Source organism: Mirounga leonina, unplaced genomic scaffold, assembly GCF_011800145.1.
Source record: "Mirounga leonina isolate KUSES-001 unplaced genomic scaffold, KU_Mleo_1.0 Mir_357, whole genome shotgun sequence".
Classification (NCBI taxonomy): domain Eukaryota; kingdom Metazoa; phylum Chordata; class Mammalia; order Carnivora; family Phocidae; genus Mirounga; species Mirounga leonina.
In genome coordinates, this window is record NW_023270702.1 from 5,643,204 (window position 1) to 5,660,535 (window position 17,332).

The window sequence follows — 17,332 nt, forward strand, 5'->3', positions numbered from 1 at the left end:
ACACATTCTTTCTTTTCAAAGAGATTATAAGTTTAGTGTATCATGTAGTAATAATTATATATTTAAATGCTCTATTCCTTGCATTATGGCAGATAAGAGATTCTAATTCCCTCCTCCTACATAATATGTAAAATATTAAATGACAGGAAAAGCCTAAAAATATAAGAAAAATGCAATGATAGGTGACCCAAAGCTAGGCTTAGAGAGAAAGGATATAAGCTAGAAATAAAGTATATTGATAATTGTGGCCTAGGGTTTTAAGCACAATGGGACAAAGACTTGGGCATCTGTTGAACAGGCAGCCAGACTGGAGGAGACCCTGCTATATTCAAGTAAAGAAAGAACTGCATGTGTTGGGGTGGAGGGGAGGATATCCGACTTTAGCCAGCCCGAGTCACTGATGTGGGGAAGAAGAATACCCAATACTGATGCCTTTTAGTTTCCCTGTCTCTAATAAGGTAAGGTGGGAAGCTGAGAAGCTTTATATGAAGGTCACAGCCCAGAGACACAGGTTCACTAAAGGGCTGAGACCTAACCATAGGATTATAGAACTCCTTCCCTTCCCTACCATACCTCCATGTCAATAGAGCTCCTATATAAAAGGGGATTCCAGCTGAAAGAGCTGCAGGCCTTAGACCCTATTTTAAGAAGTCTCTAGGCGGAAAAAAGAAAAGGTCTCTAGGGAAACCCAAAGACACCAGGGGAAACAAGAACAAGGATAGTTGAGGAAATTTTAGCCTCTGACAAAAAAGCTACACAAATAGTAAACAGCTATATCTTGAGCTAAAGGCCTATTTACCATAGTTCTTTTTACTGGTAAATCTTGTTTTCAACAAAAAATGGCAAGGCATGCTAAAATGTGAAAAAGACACTCTGAAGAAACAAAGCAAGCTACAGAACCAGGCTCAGATATGTCAGAGAGTTTGAAATTATCAGGCCAGTAATTTAAAATAACTCTGATTAATATGCTAAGGGCTCTAAGGAAAAAAGTGGACAGCATGCAAGAACAGGTGGGTAATATAAGCATGGAGGTAAAAATTCTAATAAAGAATCAAAAGATGTAATCTATGTGTTATAGAAACATCAGAAGAAAGGAAGAAACAAAAGAAATATTGGAAGTAAAAATGGCAAAAATTTTCAAAATTAAAGACATGAAAGATCCAGGAAACTACAAACATCAACTGGGACAAATACCAAAAGAAAAACCTATGCCTAGTAATATCATATTCCTTAAAAGAAACCATCAAAAGTTAAAGGAAAAGCCACAGATTGGAAGATATATGCATTACATATAGCCAACAAAGACTCCATATTTAGATTATATTTTTTGAAGTCCTCAAATCAATAAGAAAGCACCCAGTAGAAAAACTGACAAAAGATATGAACTAGTAATATATAGAAGAGGTAAACAGACTACCAAGAAATATGAAGAGATTTGTAACTGCATTATAATCAGGGAATTAAAAATTAGTATTATTGCAAAACACTATTCTATATCTTTTAGAGCAATAAATTTTTTTAAGATTTATTTATTTGAGAGAGAGAGAGAGAGAGAGAGCGTGCAGGAGTGGGTGGAGGGGCAGAAGGAGAGGGAGAAGCAGACTCCCCACTGAGCAGGGAGCCCCAAACAGGGCTTGATCCCAGGACCCTGAGATCATGACCTGAGCCTAAGGCAGACACTTAACTGACTGAGCCACCCAGGTGCCTCTAGAGCAATAATTTTGTAAAAATTTGATAATATCATGTGTTACCAAGTATATAGAAAATGAGAAACCTTATCCAATAATGGTAAAAAGATACAACTACTTTTGTGAATGATTGAACAATATATACTAAAGCTGAAGATGTACAGATCCTATTTCCCAATAATATCACTCCTGGGCACATACCTTAAAGAAACTCTGACATATTTTATGAGATTAGGGAGGAATTCAAGGCTTCATGTATATCTGTAAGGTTTTATTTAAAAAAAAAATCTGAGGTAGATTTGTCAAAATACCATTCTTACATTTCTTAGCTGGCATAATGACAATGTCACAGTGGTGTCATCTAATAGTGAGCTTCTATCTCGATCTTGTCCAAAGCTTTCACCATCTTCAAAGAGAAAACTGAAAAGAGATTAAAAAAAATAATTATTTTAACAAGCACACAAAATCTGATTTATTGCTTCTTCTAGTAAATAAAATTTATTCTAAATCATCATTCTCTCATCAAAGAAAGAAATTTTAGACTACACAGATTAATTTAAAAATATGTAACTGCTGGTTGATATTTCACCAAACAATTCTCATTTTTAAGTACAAATTGAGTCCATATGAATACAGTATATAAATACAAAGCATTTTAGGAATAAAGAGTGTGATTTATTCTCTTTGTTCATGCAGATTCAATGCTAAAATTACTCTCTTGACAATATGTGTATGTGCTCCTGAGGAAGTTTATATGAGTGAGAAATGATAAAAGAAGAAAAATCATGATAGTAACTTCTCAGGAGAAAGAATAGTGAATAATAAATGTATAAAATTTCTTTAGGATTTCAGAGAATTAATTTTGAGAATTTACATATACCTTGGAATTTCCATCATCTTATTTCCTGGTGTTCTGCTTAATTCAATGTGTCAGAAATATAACTGACTTAAAAATCAGTTTAAGGGGGAGAAAAAGTAGAGACCCAGTGTTCTATCCAAATTAACCAAAAAATGTAACATGTGAAGAAAAAAATGATCAGCATGTAATTTGTATTGTTACCTACAATGATCAAATCTAGCCCTAAAATCTAAAATTAAAAATTTAAAGCATTGGTGAAACTCAAGAGATTTAGGTTCACATCTTTATGAATAAATACAAAGAGCAATGGAACAGTAACAATTTTGATCCTTAGAGTTGTACTGTTATTTAACTTTGTCTAATTTATATGATGATGTCCAAGATCTTATGCAGTTCTGCAGAGTTTTCACAACAGTGATTTAGCACCATAATGATCTCTAGGACAATGAGGCCAAAGAGTACATTTACATTTACAATTGTAATTGGAAATAAAAAATAGTACTTATGATAGGCACTCTAGCCTAGTTTATTAACTCTCTTGAATATTACTATTCTTTCTGACTTGTACATTTTTCATTTATTGAACATCAATTATTACAAGATATTCCATAATAATGGGTCTACTTCAAATAGATCATAAAGCAAATTATTTATTAAAATATTAAAAATAATGAAAATATTAATGTGAATTCTTCAATTAAAAGCCTCGGCCAAGAAAATAAGGTATTGACTTCCAGTTGCTTTCATAATCACTTAGTTGGAATGTCTACCAAAGAAACCCCAAATTTTAAAAAAACGTTATTACTAAATATTTTTCATTTCCAAGAGAAACTTTCTTTCCTTACTTGGGGAGTGTGCAGATAGGTGGTTTAGATCGAATGATTTCCTTGTTGACAAGCTCTTTCTCCAAGTCACCTCCAGCTAAACACCAAAGGTAATATACTTCTTCAATAGATCTTTCTGCCAGATAATCACTGTTTATATCTATTAATGGCAAATGGAAAAGAATGAGAGCTATCACACTTTTTGTTTTGATTAAAAAGCAACAGGCAATAATAGCTGATATTCTCAAAAAATAATAATTGAAGAACACAGTAAGAGTACCTTTAAGAATATTCATACTATAAACTACAAAGGATGAAATGAAGATATACATATTGGATGTACATTCAGTTTCTTTGAGAAAAAATAGAATTTTTACCCTCTATATTAGAGATATATGGGATATATATTCCATACAGATACCAGATATATCAGGCTCTGTGAGGAAGGGATAAGGACAGAAAAAAGCATCTGATAGTTAACTAACACGAACTATTGCATCCTTCATGTCTTGAGGCAATTGTTGCCTCTTCTGAAGAGTCTTTCTTATTGTCTCAGGCACGCTATGATTCCACTGCACTATGTTCATACTGACCTTTATTTATACTATAAATTTTTATTTGCCTCACCATTTGGTATGAAAGTTATAGTGCATGGAACATAGCAGGAACTCAAAAAAATATTTGACTGAATGAATGCTTAGTAAATATTTCCTGCCATGACTTACATCCTAACTCTTCAGTGTAAGAGTATTATTGGTGCCGCTAAAACACACATTCTGAGAGTTGTAATCTTCATAGATGAATGAAAAGAAAAAAACTGATATTCTCTTACTATGTGGAATATAATAGTATGGACTTCTACCTATAATACAATTTTTAGATATAAATTATATAGAACAGGATATTATGTATGTTGATGTAGTAGAAATTCCACTGGGAATTAGAAAGCAATTTTGGCATTAAGATTTGACATGAAAATAGGACTTTGGTTTGCCTAATAAATTTTTTTTGGTTCCACTTCCTCAATTCTTAAAGTTCTTGCTCCAAAGCAATTTAAACTTAAAGGGTGCCTGGGTGACTCAGTCTATTAAATGTCTGCCTTTGGCTCAGGTCATAGTCCCAGGGTCCTGGGATCGAGCCCCACATCAGGCTCCTTCTTCAGTGGGGAGCCTGCTTCTCCCTCTCACTCTGCCTGCCTGCTCTGCCTACTTGTGTTCTCTATCTTTGTCAAAAAAATAAATAAAATCTTAAAAAAAAAAATAAAGGATTAAAAACTTAGGTAGTTATATTTTAAGCATATCCAAAATTATCTCTTAATTCCCATACAGGTATCCATAAAGCCTCACTAATGTAATATATATGTTATTGGTAAATGCAAAACTGAAAGTAGGATAAGGGTACTTTTTCTAAAAATAAAACATATTGTCTTCTGTCTTATTTATCATTACCTTTACACAGCTGACTGATATCCTCAGGCAGAGTCAAATCAGCACATCTCAAAGAAGATGAAAACAGACTGGCAGGTTTGGTAAAGGGAGTATATAAAGGTGACACTTCACTAAATACCTTGTCCTGCATTAATTCAGCTGCGGTTGGCCTTGAGAAAAATTTAAAACACACAGTATGAATGAGATACAAATTTCATCATTAGAAATTCTTGGTATCACTTCTTATATAAAAAGTTATAATTAGTAGAAAATTATTATTTTAATTATAATTCATGTTTACCAGGGTAGATCAACTTTCTTTTTTTCTTAAACTGCTGTGTAACGCTGACCTTTTAATGTTTATTCCCTGATCTGTGTGTCTCATTACTCTTTTCAAAAATAAAAACTTCCATATATCACAGTGTTGCCAAATTAGTCAGTGCCTTACCTAATTTCAAAAATAGTGGTATGAGAAAAGAGCATTGGAAATATGGATATTCTTCTTATATTGAGAAATCTGATAGGATACTTGGCAAAACTTTCATAATACATGTCTTTTGTAGTATATGATGTAGGCCTATTTCTGAATATGGTATGAAATGAATCATATGGCTTTGGAAAAAATTAAAAGAAAAATAACAAATTTCTACAGAGTTTATTAATGTAAGAAAAAAATGGTAAGAGCTAGCATATAGTTTATATCAGGGGTCAGAAAACTATGGCTCATGGGTCAAATCCGCCTACTGTCTGTTTTTGTATGGCTCATGAGGTAAAAATGGATTTTGGATTTTTAAATAGTTGAAAAAATCAAAATACTGTTATTTTGTGATATGTGAAAATTATACAAAACTCAAGTTTCAGTATCCAAAAGTAAAGTTTTATTGGAACATAGCAACACTATTTCATTTAAGTATTGTCTTTAGCTGCTTTTAAGCTACAAGTTCAGTGTTGAATAGTTGTGACAGAGACTGTATGGTCCATGAAATCAAAAATATTTGCTATCGGGTCCTTACCAAAAAGAGTTCGTTGATCCTTGAGTTAAATAAACACAACAGCACATCAGTTTTTTTTGTAAGAATATGAATCGATAATATATTTTATGATGTGGAGTTTAATATATCTATGTTTAGAAACATTTGTGCCTACATTTATAAGAATATGTTTGCTTCAATATGAAAAAAAGAATCATACTTTGCAATATTTCATGTGCATTTTTCTTTTAGTCTAGTTAACTATGATTATTTCCCCGGTTATCTACCAAATTTTCAATTAACATTATTGTCAGTGGGTCCAACCAAATTAACTATGGCAAAATATACTTATAAACTTGTGTCATGGATGATGTTACAGCATTACTGAATGAACTATCACTAACTCATATTGGCCACTAAATAACCAGCAATCAACCATAACAAAACCAATGTTTCTTTAAGTTACTTAGACATGGATTTGTGTCTGAGAAATATAAATAGAATCTTAAATATTGATTGGCAATTTGTTTGATTTTTCCAAGGCACAAAAATAAACATTAGAAAATGTCCCTTAAGAAATTTGCTAGAATAATGGCACACATTCAAGGGGATAGTTAAAAGTCTTAAATACATCACCAGTACAGAAAATAGTAAAACTCTCCTTAGCAGAGTCTAGATGTATACTTGTATATAAAAATTAAGTGACTGTAAGTAAACGCTGAATTTTTTCCCTCTTGTGCTTTTTGCATCTTATAATCTATCAAAGAGTATTATATATGAACATCTCCATTTTTTACTTTTATCTTGACCATGATCTACCTGTGTTATTGAATATCTTAATTAAAATTCTAAATACTATCTTTTGGTTTTCTTCCTCCTGTCTTAATGTGGCATGTTTACCCCAAATTATGTTTTTTTTTTTTTTTACCATTCCACTCTTCCTAACATGTATTGATAAAGATGTTTTTCTAAAGACTAATTAGAATACAGTATTTTCAAATATCATATACTTAAGGAGTTTAGGAAAGACAACTGTAAGGCTAACAGTGATATCATCAAATGAAAACAAATAATAATACTTCTAAGATCCTTTTATATTATTATATATATAATTATATATATATATATAACAATTACATATTGTTAGCAATCAATATGTATTCCTATATATATGTAAATATTCTTATTTAATCCATTAGTATTATTAAAAAAACCCAACTACTTATATATTAAAGATGTCAGCATAATCTCTGAATCTTAATATTATCAACCTCTTGGAAGGGTGGAAGGTGAGACACTTCTTCAAAAGATTTATCACATTTTTGGGAAGGTCCTGGTAAATAAAAAAAGAAAAGAATTATTTAAAATGACCCATTTAAAAAATATATTTTACTCACACCAGTCAGAATGGCTAAAATTAACAGGTCAGGAAACAACAGATGTTGGCAAGGATGCAGAGAAAGGGGAACCCTCTTACACTGTTGGTGGGAATGCAAACTGGTGCAGCCACTCTGGAAAACAGTATGGAGGTTCCTCAAAAAGTTGAAAACAGAGCTACCTTATGAGCCAGCAATTACACTACTAGGAATTTATCCAAAGGATAAAAACATAGTGCTTCGAAGGCATACATGGACCCCAATGTTTATGGCAGCAGTGTCCACAATAGCCAAACTATGGAAAGAGCCCAGATGTCCATCAACAGATGAATGGATAAAGAAGATGTGGAATGTAGGGGCTCCTGGGTGGCTCAGTCGTTAAGCGTCTCCCTTCGGCTCAGGTCATGATCCCAGGGTTCTGGGATCGAGCCCCACATTGGGCTCCCTGCTCAGCGGGAAGCCTGCTTCTCCCTCTCCCACTCCCCATGCTTGTGTTCCCTCTCTTGCTATGTCTCTCTCTGTCAAATAAAGAAATAAAATCTTAAAAAAAAAAAAGAAGATGTGGTATGTATATATACACTGGAATATTACTCAGCCATTAAAAAAATGAAATCTTGTCATTTGCAACAACGTGGAGAGAACTAGAGGGTATTATGCTAAGCTAAATAATAAGTCAATCAGAGAAAGAAAATCATATGATTTCCCTCATATGTGGAATTTAAGAAATGAAACAGAGGAGCAAAGGGAAAGGGAGGAAAAATAACAAGAAATAATTAGAGATGGGGACAAACCATGAGACTCTTAACCATAGGAAATAAACTGAGGGTTGCTGGAGGGAGTGGGGTGGGAGATGGGGAAACTGGTTGATGGGCATTAAGGAGGGCATGTGATGTAATGAGCACTGGGTGTCATATGCAACTGATGAATCACTAAATTCTACCTCTGAAACTAATAATAAACTATATGTTAATTAAATTGAACTTAAATAAAACATTTTTAAAAAAGAAAATAATTACTTAAAATGACCCATTTAAAAATATATTTTACTCTAATGTTTGCTATTCTAGGACATTTTGATTTTTCTAAAAAGTTTTTATTTGGATTTTATACTAATTTATATTAGCTTGTCACTCTATGAAAAAACAAATATCTGAACAGAAATAAACATAGCTTTAAAATAGCTTGCTATTAGATCTCAAGTATACAAAATACATACATTTTCAATAACAGATTAATGACAAACCTTTAAAATGTCCAGACAACCATGCTCTTCGGCCAGAACTACTATAGTGTCATCTACGCAATCTATAAAACAGAAAAACTGTATGAATTAATGCTACTTTTCTTATCTATCAGAACTGAACTCATATAATCTTTTAAAAAATTGTGTTATGCAGTTTTGGAACTTGGAATATTAAAAAGCTTGTGACTTTGTTACCTTTCCTTACATTTTTTGATAAAAATGAAGACTTTAAACACTAAATATTAATTGAATTACAGATACTGGAAGATAGCCACTAAATAGTGAAATAAAGCAGTGGTTCAAGATGAAGATTCTCTTGTTCTCTCTCCCTATAAATGTAATGTACATATACATATTACTCTTTTGTATTTACATAATTTGAAGAATGTACACACATCTCTGGGGATTTAAAGTATACATTTTTACAATCCATATCAAAATACCAACACCATACTTCACAGAACTAGAACAAATAATCCTAAGATTTGTATTGAGCCACAAAAGACCCTGAATAGCCAAAACAATCTTGAAAAAGAAGAACAAAACTGGAGGTATCATGATCCTGGATTTCAAGAACTACTACAAAGTTGTAGTAATCAAAACACTATGGCACTGGCATAAAAACAGACACATAGATCAATGGAACAGAAGAGCAAGCCCAGAAATAAATTCACGCTTACATGGCCAATTTATCTTCCACAGAAGAGGCAAGAAAATGCAATGGGAAAAAGACAGTCTCTTCAACAAATCGTCTTAGGAAAACTGGACAGCCACATGAAAAGAATGAAACAGGACCACTTTCTTACACCATACACAAAAATAAACTAAAAATGGGTTAAGGACCTAACTGTGAGACCCAAAACCATAAACACCCTAGAAGAGATCACAGGCAGGAATTTCTCTGACATCGGCTGTAGCAACATCTTTCTAGATATGTCTCCTGAGGCGAGGGAAACAAAAGCAAAAATAAACTGTTGGGATTATATCAAAATAAAAAGCTTTTGTACAGCGATGGAAACAACCAACAAAAACAAAAAACAACCTATTGAATGGGTGAAGATATTTGCAAATGACATATCTGATAAAGGGTTAGTTTCCAAAATATATAAAGAACTTAGACAACTCTTGAATCACTATATTCTACACTTGAAACTAATATAACAGTGTATGTTAACTATACTGTAAAATAAAATAAGAACGTATACAATTCAACACCTTAAAAAAAAAAATAATCCAACTAAAAATGGGGAGAAGACATGAACGGACATTTCTCCAAAGAAGACATACAGATGGCTAACAGACACATGAAAAAATGTTTAATAGTACCCATTATCAGGGAAATGCAAAGTAAAATCACAATGAGATACCACCTCACACTTATCAGGCTAAAATAAAAAAGAAAACCCACAAGAAACAAAAAGTGTTGGCAAGGATGTGGAGAAAAAGGAACCCTGTGCACTGTTGGTAGGAATGCAAACTGGTGTAGCCTCTGTGAAAAACAGGACGGAGGTTCCTCAAAATATGATCCAGTAATCCCGGTACTGGGTATTTACCAAAAGAATATGAAAACACTAATTCAAAAAGATATATGCACCCCTATATTTATTGCATTATTTACAATAGCCAAATTATGGAAGCAGCCCAAGCGTCCATTGATACATGAATGGATAACAAAGATGTGGTATATATATACACAGTGGAATATTACTTAGCTACAAAAAAGAGCGGATTCCTGCCATTTGCAACAACATGGATGGATCTAGAGAGTATAATGCAAGTGAAATAAGTTAGAGAAAGAAAAATACCATATGATTTCACTCATATGTAGAATTTAAGAAACAAAACAAATGAAGAAAAAATAAAGAGACAAATAAAAAAAAACAACAGACTCAACTATAGAGAACAAACTGATGGTTACCAGAAGGGAGATGGGTGGAGGGAGGGGGCAGGTGAAACAGGTGAAGGGGAGTAAGAGTATATTTATCATGATGAGTCCTGAGTAATGTCTGTACATTGTTGAATCACCATATTGTACACCTGAAATCAATATAACACTGTATATTAACTATACTGGAATTAAAATTAAAAAAAGTGTGAGTTTAGTCTGTAGACCATATTAAGAAATCTCTAAGACTCCTTAAAGCCTTATTATCAATCTTTGAAATTAAATGTTGTAAATATGGTAACATTTTGTGCAATTATATTTATAATTCATTATTATTTGATACTTGTTGATACTTTTCAATACATATTCTTATTTGTAAACCCTATTAACGTGGACACCAATCTGTCACTCTTTCACAGAAAATGCTCTATCAGTTTTTCTCTTCTTTATTACCACATTCGGATATAATATACATGTAAAATAAATGAGCTTCTTATAAGGAAAAATATTCTTCTCAGTCATTATTCACACATGATTCATCAAATGGAAAGCTCAAAACTTAAGATATATTGTCTGAAGGTAAACTGCTACAGAGAAGTGTATTTATTCTCATATTTTGATTTCACAACTTGGTTTACTTGGCTAGATCATGAAGCTAAGAAAATATCTATCCACATTATAATTCCTTAATGAGTAAGGAAAGCTCTACAATAATACTTCAGAAGGCACTTCTTAAGTTGTCCTATTAATGTTTACCACTGATCATTAGAACATTAAAGAAATTCAGGATATTTCAGTGTACTCACTATTATAGAACACATTCTTAATGTACATGCTTACTAAAGGTTATATTTGTAGTTCAAACATAATCATTTGTGAGACACTTACCTAATGTAAGTAAAAATTTTAGTCTTTCAGAAATATCCAAGCTCTGAAATAATTTTCTTCCCTGAATAAAATGGGAAAAGAAATTCGTGTTAACATTTACATCTTTTTTCAGGGAGGCATTTTTTCCCCCCAGAGATGAAAATGATTTTATCAGGTATCTCTTTTTTCCTTCAAAGGTTTTATTTGACTTTTAAAGTTAGCTCCACTAAAGAAAAATTATCAGTTTAAGATTTAAACATTTCATATATTTAAGGATCATTACATTCTAGTTTGTTCTCAAGCATTCTTCACTTTTGAGACCTATATATACCTGGTTGTCTAGAGAGATTCCAGTCTTATTTGATTAAGAGACTAAGATGACCCGTGGAAAGATTCATATTATCTCTACATTTACCCAAGTAATTCTTACTTATATATCATGATCCGGGTAATCTGCTGTCTCCATTAAGAAACATTCAATGACACTCCTTCCTCCTCCCACAATGAATTTGACAACCATCCTTTGCGATCCCATAGCACCTGGTATATTTATGATACATACATTGTATTTTAATTGTTTCCTTATTATTCAGCTTCAGGGGCTGCTTAAAATAGAGTCTGGAATCAGTCATAACTTCAACAATTATGTGTCAAGCAACTATTGTGTGCCAAATTGGACTTTTGACCACATGTTATATAACTTGGGCAAATACTTAACCACGTTAAGTTTCACTTTTCTCATTTATAAAATTGGAACATTAACTGTACATACCATACAGGTTGCAGTGAGGATTATAGAATGTAAAAAAAGTGCCTCACATTTTTTGAACATAAAAATTCCTTCATAAATGTTGGCTATTATTCTTTTCTTACAAACAAATTAGAACTTACAGGATCCTTTAAGTAGACTTAGAAGGAAAGTCTTAAGAAGATAGCCTGGTCTTTATGTGGAGAAAAAAAGGCTCTGTTCTTTTTTAATAAAGAGAAAGCAAAAAGATTTCTTAAAGATTTATGAAACTAGAACTACAGATGGAGAGATCATTGAAAAAAAAGTTGCCATTCCTCTCTCAACTTTTTACACTATCTTATTAATCTTTTAGAAATACAGGTTTGATTTTATCAATATCTTGTTTAAAAACTTAAATGGTCCCCCATACCTTATATAACTAAATATAAACTTCTCAGTTTAGCATTCAAAATCTCCTAGGATATGACTCTAAGATATCTTTTCATTCTAAGTGTTTACTATTTATTTACCTATGATGAACACACACACATACACACACACACAACAGTTCAATTTGATTACTTACAATACGGTGAATATACTGTCTATTCAGGCATACTGATGATATGATATGATTGATGATATCATAAAATCATATGATTTTGACTGATTTCCCTACTAGTAATTTTTTTCTTCATGGCTATCAAAATTTTATATATATCCTTTATTTCATTCCCACTTCTGAATGTTAATTTTGTGAGTTAAAGAATTCAAAATTCAAATTACTTTCTATTAGCACTTTGATGGCATTGTGCTACTGTTTTCTTAAAACCAAGCTAGTAAGAAGTTTAACGCCAATCTCATTCTTGGTAGGTAGTACGTCTTATCTCTCTGACACATTTTAAGATTTTCTCACTAACACTGATAAAGTCATCAGAGCTTAGTAAAGGCAGCTTGGCGTGTTAAGAGTACAGCTTTGGGTATAGTTGATGGGTACAAATCTGCTCAAGTACTTACTATTATGTAACTAGGACAGGTTGCTTAATTTCTTTGTACCTCAATTTCCTGATCTGTAAACTACAGATAACAATTAGATAAATTTTATAAGACTGGTGTGAGTATGGAGTATAATAGAGATTAGCAACGTACCTGACTTTTGAAAAGTTCTTAATAAATGTTACCCATTATTTCATTATTGGTTATCTCCTAAAAGTTTATGATTTCTAGGTATTTGTTGTTGTACGTTGCAATTTCTTTCTTTCTTTCTTTTTTTTTTTTGCTCTGCAAAGTAATTTGTGGGTTCTTTCAAACCAAGAACTTTACTCTTGGCTTCTGATACTACTATATGACAGATATTAGAACATCTGGATCTATTTTCCCTGTCTTTTAAAATTTCTTTTATATTTTCAATCTCTTTATTTCTTTGTGATCTAATCTGGGAGAATTACTCAGCTTTACCTTCTACCTTCAGTGTGTCTAGTTTCCTCTGCCATCTATTTAGTTCTTTATTTCAAGAGTTACAATTTTTTTCTCTTAAAATTCTTAACTGGTTCTTCTTTTCAGCAAATATTCTTGATTCATAGTTTCTATAATTGTTTCATAAATGGAATTGTTTCCTTTATCTCCTAAAGAACACATACTTTTATTTTAAAGTCCTTTCAATGGTGTAAATTTTTCTATTTGTTGTTTCTTTTTTATTGCAGATATATGTATTTGCAGCATGTATCGTATTGTATATATATTGCTTTAGGTGTTTGGTATTTCTTAGATATGTACTCACCTGTACATCTTTTGGACTATAGAAACTTCTGGGTGGCAGAGTGGCTGTACAGCCTCTTGGTGACATGGCAAGAATTTCCTAGCAAAACTGTTTTGGTTAGCTTTTCCTCTACTTCCTAGGATTTCTAGCGTACAAAAGTTCCCTTTTTAGTTGTTAGTGTGCTATTAACTTATATCTTAATATTTTATATCAATTCTAAAGGTTTGATGAGGTAGAGGAAGATTCAAGCTTATGTTCAATATGCCATTCTAAAATTAGACTGTCTAAACTTAAGTATCACTTAAAATGTCATGAATCCCCTATTATGAAATTAATATTTCCTTTCTTGGAATTCATATAGCTCTTCTATGTTTATCTTCAAAGTTTATGGATTTGAATTAAATTATAAGCTCCTTGACAATGTGTCTTAATCACAGTTTACCTCTTGTTGCATTTGTCATGATGCTATACACAGAGTAAATAGTCATCTACATTTGTTGAATTGAATTACTCATAGAAGACATATCCTGATCATTAGTAAAGAGTTTATAGATATACGTGATGTAAAAAAAAGGAAAAGCTGTGTATTTCGCATTTACACTTACTTATACCTCACATTCCAATAAGAGTTTTCTTTTTCTTTTTTTATTTTAATTATTTATTTGAGAGAGAGAGAGTGAGAGCATAAGCAGGGGGCGGGGCAGAGGGAGAAGCAGACTCCCCGCTGAGCAGGGAGCCCAATGAGGGGCTCCATCCCGGAACTCCAGGATCATGACCTGAGTGGAAGGCAGATGCTTAACCGACTGAGCCACCCAGGCATTCCTCCAATAAGAGTTTTCATTTAGGGTATGATTTTAAACAAAAATGAGATTTGCCATCATTTCATATCAATGAAAAGTAAAATGGCATTTTCCCTTAGAAAAAGCAGTGCCAATATGTAAAGCTGCCATGTTATTATGAATATTAAAATATTTTATGATTAAAGTTAAATAATCATAAAATATTTTTAATTTTTAAATAAAAGATATTTTATTATTAATTTATTAATTATTAATTAAAAATTTATTAATTTTTAATAAAAGATAACTGATGGACGATTTGCTATGTAACAGACTATACTAAGTACTTTATATTATTTCATTTAATTTTTCTAACAACTATATAATACAGACAAAAAATTTCTGCTTCTAAAGACCTCAATGTCCAAGTAAAGTACACAAATGTGACACATGCTATAATAGAAGAGGAGAGCAAGGAAGATAAGGACCTAATGCTGGCAGGTATTTGAAAGTAGGGCTGAGAGACTGTTAGTTGTCCCTCCAAATCCATTCTCATCTTCTTTCTCAATATTTATGTGTCCAGCTAAAGACTGTATTTCTTAGTCTCCCTTGTACAGATATGCAATGTAGCCACATGAGTAAACTGTCACCAATGAAAAGTAAAGGGTTGATTTTGCACTTTTAGATCATCTTTTTAAACAGTTACCATGAACTCACTTCTCTCCTTCCCTTATGCCTAAAAGGCGATAAAGAAACAACTTCGGAAACCAGACATTTGAGATTGGTGGAGCCATAGCCTAGGTTTGTGCATGAAGTGGACTGTTAAATCAGGGAGAAAAACATCTATGTTCTTTAAGCTACTACATTTTTAATTTCTTTCTTTTCAATAGCAGCTTAGTCTTTGCCCTAATAAATATAGAGGATGTCTGGGAAAGATCTCATAAAACACAACTCAACTACAAAGTGAGTCTTGTAGAAAACATAAGAAAACAGGAAAGAAGAAGGTATTTAGGGAAAAAAGAATACCACAGAAAGGGAGAGCATGAACATATCAAAGAGTGTAAGCAGCTTTAGTGTAAGCCTTTCTAGAACCGCTTAATTATTTATACGTAGTACAGTGTAAATTCTTTATACTTAGTAAAGTACAAACACTTATAAAGATACCAAAATGATAAGCAAATAAATTGTCAAACAGGATTTTTTAACAAGTCATATTGAGATTTAAGCCTTTTTATTCCTATATCTAGTCAATCCACAAAGCAAAAACATATTACTAAATAGCTTTCTTATCAGAAAAACTTATTCTAATAAGCACACAATTCCTTTTTATTAGTTTAATATTTCCTTATACATACCACACAAAGCTCAAATAAAATGATTCCAAGAGACCACACATCTGATTTGGGGCCAGAAGGCAATGGTTTTTCACTTGGCACATGATCGGTGGTTTTCAAAATTCCTTTTGAAATTACCTCGGGTGCCAAGTATGATGGATACCTACAGTGATATATTAAATAAATGAATAATTACTACAAACTACAAAGGGGGAAAAAGTAGTACTACATTTTTACTATCTGTATGATAAGATCTATGTAAAAGTCCAGTGCAATTAAATTAACAATTTTCGCTAGGAAGAATTCTAAACTAACCATCATAATACAGGTCTTCATGTCCAGAAATCAAGAGAAAAATACATATGCGTCTCAAATAATTTTAAAACTATTGTGTCTCTCTGAAGCATTAATTCCTTTCTTTGCTTTCCTCTCTTTTTAACACATTGCCGTCTTGCAGTATTCTGTTTCGGATGTTTTCCTTTCCTTCTTACTACCTGTTTTCCCCTTACACTTAGCTATTATTTAAAGTGCATTTTTTTTCTTGGAAAATAGTACATATTCTTTTGAGTAGTAGGAATGTCAAAATCTTTAAAGATACGTCAATTGAAAACTAAGATTCTCTCCCATTTCTGTACTTCAGGCACCCATACATATTTACAGATATAGATAAACTTGACCATCCATCACCACTGCCCCCCAGGGCAGCATACTATACATACTACCCTGCACACATTTGTTTTTTTCACTTAAAGTATATTTTAGAGATCATTCTATAAAAATAACTATAGATTGCATATTCTCTTTGAAAACTGTCAATAATTTCATTGTATTAATGCACTTAATTTATTTGACCAAACTCTGAAGAACATTTTGGAAGTGCCATTCCTACATGGATAATCAATTGAACCCTATTCCATTTATTGAAAACTCTATCTCCCCCCCAAAACAAGTCCATAGTACCAGCTTCTACCACAAATAAAATCTCTACCTACATGTTGATTTGCATCTTGGCTCTCTATTTTGTTCCACTAGTAAAATTGTCTGACACTGTACCATTATACTATCTTAAGTCTATAACATTATATAAATAATTGCAAATAATTGCTAAGACAAGTCCTCTCAAAACATACACATCTTTTTCCAACATCTATACAGAACTTCTCAAACTCAACACCCAAAGAACAAATAAATCAGTCAAGAAATAATAAGCAGAAGACATGAACAGACCTTTCTGCAAAGATGTACAAATGGCCAACAGACACATGAAAAAATGCTCAACATCACTCAGCATCAAGGAAATACAAATCAAGAACAATGAGATACCACCTCACACTAGCCAGAATGGCTAAAATTACCATGTCAGGAAACAACAGATGTTGGCGAGGATGTGGATAAAGGGAAACCCTCTTACACTGTTGGTGGGAATGCAAACTTGTGTAGCCACTCTGGAAAACAGTATGAAGGTAATTCAAAAAGTTGAAAATAGAGCTATCCTACAACCCAGCAATTGCACTACTAGGTATATACCCCAAAGTTACAAATGTAGTGATCCGAAGGGGCACCTGCACCCCAATGTTTATAGCAGCAATGTCC

At 32.4% G+C, this 17,332-nt stretch overlaps 1 protein-coding gene across 4 annotated transcripts in view; it reads right to left on the bottom strand.

Moving 5' to 3' along the window:
• The window catches only part of TBCK (TBC1 domain containing kinase), a 227,149-nt gene that overhangs the window by 143,683 nt on the left and 66,134 nt on the right, over positions 1 to 17,332 (bottom strand). For all 4 annotated transcript variants that reach the window (XM_035030232.1, XM_035030235.1, XM_035030233.1 and 1 more), the window contains 7 exons: positions 15,761 to 15,902; positions 11,162 to 11,222; positions 8,389 to 8,450; positions 7,041 to 7,102; positions 4,820 to 4,968; positions 3,393 to 3,531; positions 2,009 to 2,108 (listed from right to left, as the gene is read on the bottom strand). In XM_035030232.1, the coding sequence (XP_034886123.1) occupies positions 2,009 to 2,108; positions 3,393 to 3,531; positions 4,820 to 4,968; positions 7,041 to 7,102; positions 8,389 to 8,450; positions 11,162 to 11,222; positions 15,761 to 15,902 (715 nt within the window). The remainder of the gene's footprint in view (positions 1 to 2,008; positions 2,109 to 3,392; positions 3,532 to 4,819; positions 4,969 to 7,040; positions 7,103 to 8,388; positions 8,451 to 11,161; positions 11,223 to 15,760; positions 15,903 to 17,332) is intronic.